At 42.0% G+C, this 8,490-nt stretch overlaps 1 protein-coding gene across 1 annotated transcript; it reads left to right on the forward strand.

The window, feature by feature from the left end:
• The first annotated feature begins 208 nt into the window (after positions 1–208).
• tmem267 (transmembrane protein 267) lies at positions 209–7,765 on the forward strand. Its single transcript, XM_084383672.1, has 3 exons — positions 209–288; positions 2,538–3,002; positions 4,228–7,765. The coding sequence occupies exons 2-3, from the start codon at positions 2,595–2,597 to the stop codon at positions 4,561–4,563; spliced, it is 744 nt and encodes a 247-aa protein (XP_084239798.1). The 5' UTR covers positions 209–288; positions 2,538–2,594; the 3' UTR covers positions 4,564–7,765.
• The last annotated feature ends 725 nt before the right edge of the window (positions 7,766–8,490 follow it).

The following is an 8,490-nucleotide window of genomic DNA, read 5'->3' on the forward strand; positions in this document are numbered from 1 at the left end:
GTGGGTTTTTATTTATCTACCACTCCGACATTTATGCTTTGACTATATACTCTTCACTGTGAAGGAGGTGTGGATTCATCATACACTGAATTCCCAAGAAATACATTTATACCTTATTTACAGGGAACAAAGCAGAAACCCCCTCAGAGACAGAGGACCTTCTGGTTTCTTGCAGTTTCCTCATGACCTGTGGGTGGCGGCAAAGCGCCGCCGAGCGTCAACACTACAACAAAAACCAGCAGAAGTAGTGCGAGCCTGACGGATAGATAACTAATGCAGGGACATGGGGTGAGTACCGTGATATTTATCAACCGGCTGATGAAAAATTGACTTAAAGACACTTGAGTTAACCGATATGCAACGGAATTGCACACTGAGTGTAACTGAATCGTGTCATGTTGTGTAATTCAGCGCTGTTTTAGCAGAGCTAATCGTGACAGCTGCTGTCCGCCTACACAAAGCGTATCTCTCGCTGTCACTATTAGCCTGTTAGCTCCTAGCTAGCTAGCTGTCATCGTCGGCGCTGTTCCTGTAGCCTGTTAGCCTGTAGCTAACGTTATCTGACACATTATTCTTCTTAAACACGTGAATGAGAATGACCACAGTTAGTTAACGTCATGGCTGACGTTAGGACAGATAGCCAGGGAGCTATCAGCAGGAGATAAAAATAACTAGCTAATTAAATTTTCATGATAACGTACGATGTGTTTTCTAAAAGCCAGAGACTGTAACGTTCGGATAAATTCGGGTAGATGCCATTAGAGGCTGTCCTACATTTCACTCAGTGGCATGAGAGACAGAGACCTATTTTTATCCTCCCTCTGGGTTCAGAAGGCAACATGAACAGTAGTATCTGAAATGAACACGCTATGTTTGAATGGGAAGAGAGGAGCTACATTACGACTGTTGTCTCAGGGTTTTTGTCTTCCTTTGTCTGTGGATCAGTTCACTTTAAACTGTGTCTTTCTCAGGATATAACCTTTAGAGCAGGACTGCTGTGAACGCATGCAGTGCATTTTAAATGTGCAATCCAAGTGTCTTTTTTAAATACATATGTGGAGCTATGCCTCAATTGAAATCCAAATGATGTTGAATTGTATATGTGATCATTTTGATCTGAGAGATCACAGTGGGACAGATGAAACTGCTATGTTTGATATCACAACATAAGATTTTTTATTATTGTATAGGCACTGTTGTAATCAATCTGTGAATGTGTAATTTAAATGGCAAACAGCAATATATATATATTTGTTATGTGTATCTTTTGTACAAAGCACAGTTCAATCTAGTGAATGAAGTAAAGATGATATGCGATAGTCTGGTCAGAAAGTCTCTGCTGCTCAGATTCTACATGGAGATGTCGTGATCAAAGTGAGCAGCAGCAAGAAGAATCCCCCCCACAGAGTCCAGGCACTGGTGGTGGTGGTGGTGGTGGTGGTGGTGGATGACTCTTGTGAGACAGATGGGCTGATAAAACGATGAAGATGGTGAATCTACGAAGACTGGGCAGCGATGGGGAGGTGGAGGGCGCTCACAAAACGGCAGCATGAATGAACCGGAGGCAGGAGACAATCATACTTTTAAAAAGACAGCAGCAGGGTGATAGGCTAACAGTGAGGGTGTGTCGCTGCGCTGGTGGATGGATGTGCCTGGCTGATGTGAGCAGCTGATATAAATTGACAGACAATTATGAGTGAGTGGAGTGGATGAAAGGATGGTAGGAAAAATAAACTAAGGACTGAGCGTGCAAAAGAGTCGTCTTCCTGTCTGAAGTCTCACTAGAGCGTCATTTAGTATTATGAAGAAACAGCACTAAGTAACTCTCATCCAGGGAAGTTCTGTTAGTATAGTTTGTATCCATTTACATCCATATGACTGTCACGATATCGCAATATCCACGATATCCGAGATACCTAAAAATAAATGTGTATATTGTGGTAATAATACACACATGACAATATGGTGTGAATGATCCAGGAAAGGATGTTCGGCCTTATGCACCTTTTGTTTATGTGATGATCTGGTTGCCTTTTCACCAGTAACTGAGTAGTTGATTGTTTGTTTTTGTTTGTGTACACATATTTTTACAGTTTTGGTTTAAACAGTTCCACATTCTCCTGAATCTAAACACCAGCTGCGCTTTCTAGCTGTCTCTACTCTCTGACAGCAACTCAACACACACCCACCTCTGCACAATTGTATATTTTTTCTTATAAAGACATGATCTAAAGAGTAAAAAACACTAATGTTTCTTTGAAAAAGTGTCTATTTCTTTTATATTATGTTTTCATGTTAAGATCTTATATGTTCCATCTTTTAAAGTCTAAATTTGTCAGTTTTTCCCCTTGCTCTCAGAAAAGATATTGAATTTTTTCAAGTTATTGTATCAAACTTAGAAATTCCAGTAATGTGACAACACACAATAGTCTTTTAGCTGCCCTCTCACTTGTCTTTCATGTTGCTCTTCCTTACCCCACATCTCCTCTTCTCTTTCATCTCCTCTCATTAACCCCTCTCCTCCCTTCCTTCTCCAGTCTACCTGACTCTTGCTGACCTTCACTGGCGATTGGCCCCCACAGCCATCTGTCAACATGCAAGGATTCTACTCCAAGCTCGACTCCTCCCCCGCCTCGTCCCCGTTATTGGGGGTGGGCCTCGGGCGAGAAGGTGCTCCCGTGCCCCTCAGCCTGGCTGTGGAGACGGAGAAAGCTCAGGCCCTCCTACAGACATTCAGCTCCGCCTCTCTGCTGGCGTCTGCAGGACTTGGGATGTTCTGCGTGGTGGCGGACCACGCCCTCCAGCTGTCGGTCATCCAGAATCATCTGTGGCTGCGCGCCGCCTTGGACAACGCCACGCACGGATTGGTGGGGCTGTGGTCGTGGGCTGTTGTTATTGGACTGAGGAAAAAGAGCGACCTGTATGAGGTGCTGCTGGCCGGCCTGCTGGCATCAATCATAGACCTGGACCACTTCTACATGGCTGGATCCCTGTCACTCAAGGTAAGAGCTGCACTTTTGCTGAGGGTGCGTAATCATATTTATTAAGTCTAGGCATGAAGAAAAGACAAACTGCTTTCTGTATGGTCAGATTTGTGTGCCAGAGTTTTACAAGGCTAAAACTGAAGAAACACGAGAAGAAAAATCTAAAAATTAAATGAATAACATTAAAAAATCACGACTTTCTGCACTGATTGCGGTGAGTAGAGAGTCTGTCAGTGTTTGAACGGAGATGGAAGGCGTTTGTGTGATGATGTGTGGTCCTGTCAATTCAGGCCATTTCTGTGGCTCTGCTGAAGATCTGATTTCTACTAAAAGAGGACAGGAAAACAATACCAGAGAGAATGAAATTCTGAAATATTTAGTACTTTCAACAAATAAATGGTAAAGAGGCAGTGATCTGGACCACTTTTACATACTGTGCATTCTTTGGAAACACGTTAAATGACCAGAGACATGCTTTTGTTACATTACAATTTGGAGAAGTTAAGTTTCCAGCCAAAGGAGTAGCAGTACTGTGTCTAACTCTTTTTTTCCCCACGTTGCACAACATCTTGATGTGGCAGTGCAAATCGATATGTGGAAGAAAATAAAGCTGTATAAATCGTAATCCCAAACAAATAATCCCCCGTAAACCCCTTTGAATGATAAGCTTGAATGTTTTCAGTATAAACTGATACATAATGGGATAATGTTCATTGTTCAGTGAGAAGTGCCTTTAAAATCTGACAAAAATCAAACCAATTGCTTATCAGTAGTAGGGCTGCAGCTAACGATTACATTAATTTGTACTTTAAACTTTAAGTTTTTGGGATATCCTCAGTGATTTACACAAACTTTAAAATAAAATCATTAAAAACATTTGTTTCTTAACATAATGTGAGGTGAAGTGATCCCAGTATGTTTCAGTGCCATTAAGACCTAACATTTTCAATGTTAAACACTGAATTGTTCAGTCTATAATAAATTGCTTCTTTGTGCAACCAACAGTCCAAAACCCAAAGACTCTTTATTTACCATCATAAATCCTCACATTTAAGAAGCTGGAACATAATATATATAACATAATGACTAAAACAATCAATTGAAAATAGCTGGCACTTAATATCCTTGTGATCAGTTAATCATTGCAGCTCTGATCAGTAGTGAGACAGACCGTCCTTGCAGTAATAATATTGTAGACTGTTGAATGATATTCTGCTGAACGAGATGTCCTCTCTCCCTCCAGGCTGCCGTCTCGCTCCCTCAGCGTCCTCCTCTACACTGCTCTTCTCTCATCCCCCTCCTCTGCCTCTCCCTCCGCTTCCTCATGTGGATCGGACGCCTCAAAGACGCTTGGTGCTCCCTGCCGTGGATGCTTTTCATTTCCATGGCGACGCACCACGTGCGGGACGCCGTGCGCCACGGCCTGTGGGTGTGTCCCTTCGGCAACACGGCGCCGCTGCCCTACTGGCTGTACGTCAGCACCACGGCGACGCTTCCTCACCTGTGTTCTGTGCTCATGTATCTGACGGGAACCAGGGACGTGATCTCTACGAAACACGGGGTGGCCATCGACGTTTAGACGTCACCGACTCAACGACGACGTCGGATGCTAGATCTATGTTGGGCCAAAAACTTTCTGAAACAACTTTAAGATACTTGAAATTACTGGAGAAAACATCTGTGGCACTGTAACAGAATGATGCTGAAAGAGTTTTTCCAGTCGTGAGGACGAGGAAACTCACTATATGTTGGTGTAAAACAAACAAAAAGTGTGATTCGTCAATTGAAATGTGAGTTTCCATGGATGGAGACAGCTGTAAATTAACATATTAGCTTTTCTAAATGATGAACGTTCCAGTCTGAGTGCCAATCATTTGTTTTTCTTGTGCTCTGGACAAGCATCAGAATTCTGCCCACTTATCTCTCTGATAACTGTCTTTAAATGTTTAAGGAGTGACCCTTTAAAGCTTCGACATATCGTTTTGCAGAGGCCTGCCTGCATCTACCCACCCAAACCTTACGACTACTCGATGAATACTCGACCTCCACTTATCACACACATGTCCTTTCCTGGCCACTATCACAATCTGTCCTCGTCCTAAGAACACTCAAGGAAAAGTCAACCAAAGGTCAACCACTGGCTGCGTGACGCTGGTACGTTGTTATCAGTGTCACTCTCATCTAACAGTATGTTAACACTTTTATTCCACTATGCATTAAATCCATCTGCCGCAGTAATGAAATTAAATGTATTATACATTCATTGTAGAGTTAGTTTTAAACGATGTTTGGCCTCACTGCCGCCTCAGCAGACTCTCATGTTGCTGCTTGGATGAACCTTACTGTTCAGTCAAGATGAACGTTTTCCTACATGAGACACTTTTTGCAAATCGGAGTTTTCAGTGCACACCACGTCAGCTGCTGTTATGGATCAGGATGTTGTGGCAGCATCTTAATACGGCATTGATATTGATGGATTAAGCTGAATGAAACACATTTACGATTCCAAGAAACTGGCAGAACTGAGCCTACAGCGGGGCGACAATGTGCGATTATTTTGACAGGTTTGCGATGTGAGTCACGAGCAGGGGGAATGATCACTTGTGCATCACAGTTTTCATTTTTGCTGACACAAATATTGAAATTGTGATGATGTGACACTGTAACAAACAAAACAAACATCTTTTCTCACATCTGGATCTGGAATGAGATATATAGGCCAGAGCATCTCTGCAGCTCTACAGAATTTCAGTATGATGCTGTATATGACCTTTGTCGAAAAATTGCAGCTTCTTGCGATTTGAATATAACACGTATTATATTACCATATTGTGATTTTGATTATATTTCAACAGCTAATCCTGGCTTAACTGTTAATGTTTGGATGAGCTGCTCAGACACAGATGTCAGTTTAATCCAAAGCACCAGGTCCGCTGGTTGTACTTCGACTGTGTGTGAATCAACCTTGATAGAGAGAAGTATTCCATCTTTAAGAGACGCTGTACACTTCATGTTGTTTTCTGGATTCCTGCTGTTGTACAAAAGACAGAAAACTGCTTTTATTTTTACAGTCGTACACAGAGTAAAGGTTTTACAGATTTACATGAACAGATTTGGATTTAGAGGATGCATCAAAAGCAAATGATGAAATAAGAGATGATTTTGTATTTTTAACGTCAGTTAAACTCAAGGGAATGACGTGTTCAATACCGTGTCCATCACCAGTAATATCTTCATATTGTTGATATTAACAGAAATATAAACTGGAGAAAATGTAATTGCTACATTTAACTTGTTATATATTGTTCCACTGCTGTTTGTTATTTACATTTAGCAGGTGCATTTGTCCAAAGCGACTCACAGTTATTCATACACTGATGGTGGTGGCTGCCGACCAGCACATCAGGGGCAGTTTGGGGTTCAGTAGCTTGGCCAAGGACACTGACATGCAGACATGGGGAATCGAACCAGCGACCTCCCAATAACAAGACGCTGGCTCTACCCCTGAGCCACAGCTGCCCTTAGTCCACTAAGCCATGATACGTTATGGAAGAAATGTGTGTGATCCATCTACAGCAGTGATGTGATGACTTCCTCCTTCCTAACCACTCAATGTTCTGTGTCTTGGTGGACCATGGGTGGCTGTGGCTCAGTGGTAGAGCCAGTGTCTTGTTATCATGTTGAAGTGCCCTGGGCAAGATACTTAACCCCAGACCACCCCTGATGTGCTGGTTAGGAAGGAGAAAGTCATCATATCACTGCTGTAGCTCTAGATGGATCACACACATTTATTCCATAACTGTATCATGGTGGCTGAGGGGTAGTGTCTTGTTAGGGGGGTTTGATTCCCCTGGTCTGCATGTCAAGGTGTCCTTGGGAAAGATACAGAACCCCTGAACTTGTTGATATTAACAGAAACTTGCCAGAAAATGTAATTGCTACATTTAACTTGTTGTATATTGTTCCACTGCTGTATTTTTGTTCTGGGCTGTTTGTTGCTCATTTACATTTAGCAGATGCTGTTGTCCAGAGTGATTTACAGTGAGTCATACACTGATGGTGGTGGCTGCTGTGCAGGGTGCCAACCAGCACATCAGGGGCAGTTTGGGGTTCAGTATCTTGCCCAGGGCACTTTGACAGGCAGACCAGGGGAATTGAACCAGTGGCCTTCTGATAATGGGACACTAGCTCTACCCCTGAGCCACAGACACCTGTAGTCCACTAAGCCATGATACATAATACAGTTATGGAATAAATGTGTGTGATCTATCTACATCAGTGATGTGATGACTTCCTCCTTTCCTTTCTAGCCAGCACATCAGGAGCAGTTTGGGGTTCAAGGACACTTTGACATGCAGAGCAGGGAGCCAGTGACCTTCTGATGGCTCCACCCCTGAGCCACAGATCATTGGGGGGTTAGGAAGGAGGAAGTCATGACTTGACATTTAGGTGGATCACACATTTATTCAATAGCTGTATCATGGCTGCCATACAAGGTGCCAGTATCTGGCCCAGGGCACTTTGACATGTAGACTAGGGGAATTGAACTAGTGACCTTGTGATGATGATGATGATGAGGCACTGGCTCTACCCCTGAGCCACAGCTGCCCGTAGTCCACTTATACAGAAAACATTGACGGGCTAGGAAGGAGGAAGTCATGACATCGCTGCTGTAGATGAAGATGGATCACACACATTTATCCATAGCTGTATCATATTTGAACTGATGCATTATAACATGTTGTAATAGAGTGGATAGTGGATTTAATAGGTGTTAGGAACATATGATAGTAATCTGAATGTAATTGACATGGTTTGTGTAAAAGATAAGGTGGTGATGGATGGTAACAGTCTTCTTTTTGAGCTGGGACGCATTTCGGTTTAAAAATATCCTCGAATATCCGCTAAAACAAACACATTATTTAAATCTGAGTTTTATATTTGTATTTCTTTCTTATGAAGCTGCCGGTGTTTGAGGCTGTAATGATGCTTGTTGTCCACTAGGTTGCTGCAGTGAGCTGTAGGGATTCACAGTTCAACAATTGCACAGTGTGTTACAGAAAGAAAAAGAAAAAAAGTCCTGGTACATATGACTTTAATTCTATATTTGATTTGTTTAGGTGTCTGTGTGTTGCTGCTATTGCACTATGATTTGTGTTTTATTTATTCAGAAATCTCTTGGAAGGTGCAGAGAACGGATTGGAAGCACCTGTACCACACCTACATGTACGTCACAGAAAGTGAATTTTAAAGAAGTGGCTGCCGTCCCATTCGTGTTCTCATTTTCACTGCTGCTTATGTTTACATTGTGACCTTCATCAATGCAACATCATGTTGAATTTTGCACATTTTAAGTTGTTTTCTGTTTGAATCGATTTCTATTTGTTAAATATGTTTTTTGACATTTTTTTTTATTTAAATAGTAAGAAGGTATAGATAGTAACAAGACAGTTTTAATGTAGTGTTCTTTTTATCTCAATAAAATATATCCTGTACATATATTCTG

Source organism: Pagrus pagrus (genome assembly GCF_965226575.1).
Source record: "Pagrus pagrus genome assembly, chromosome: 19".
Classification (NCBI taxonomy): Eukaryota; Metazoa; Chordata; class Actinopteri; order Spariformes; family Sparidae; genus Pagrus; species Pagrus pagrus.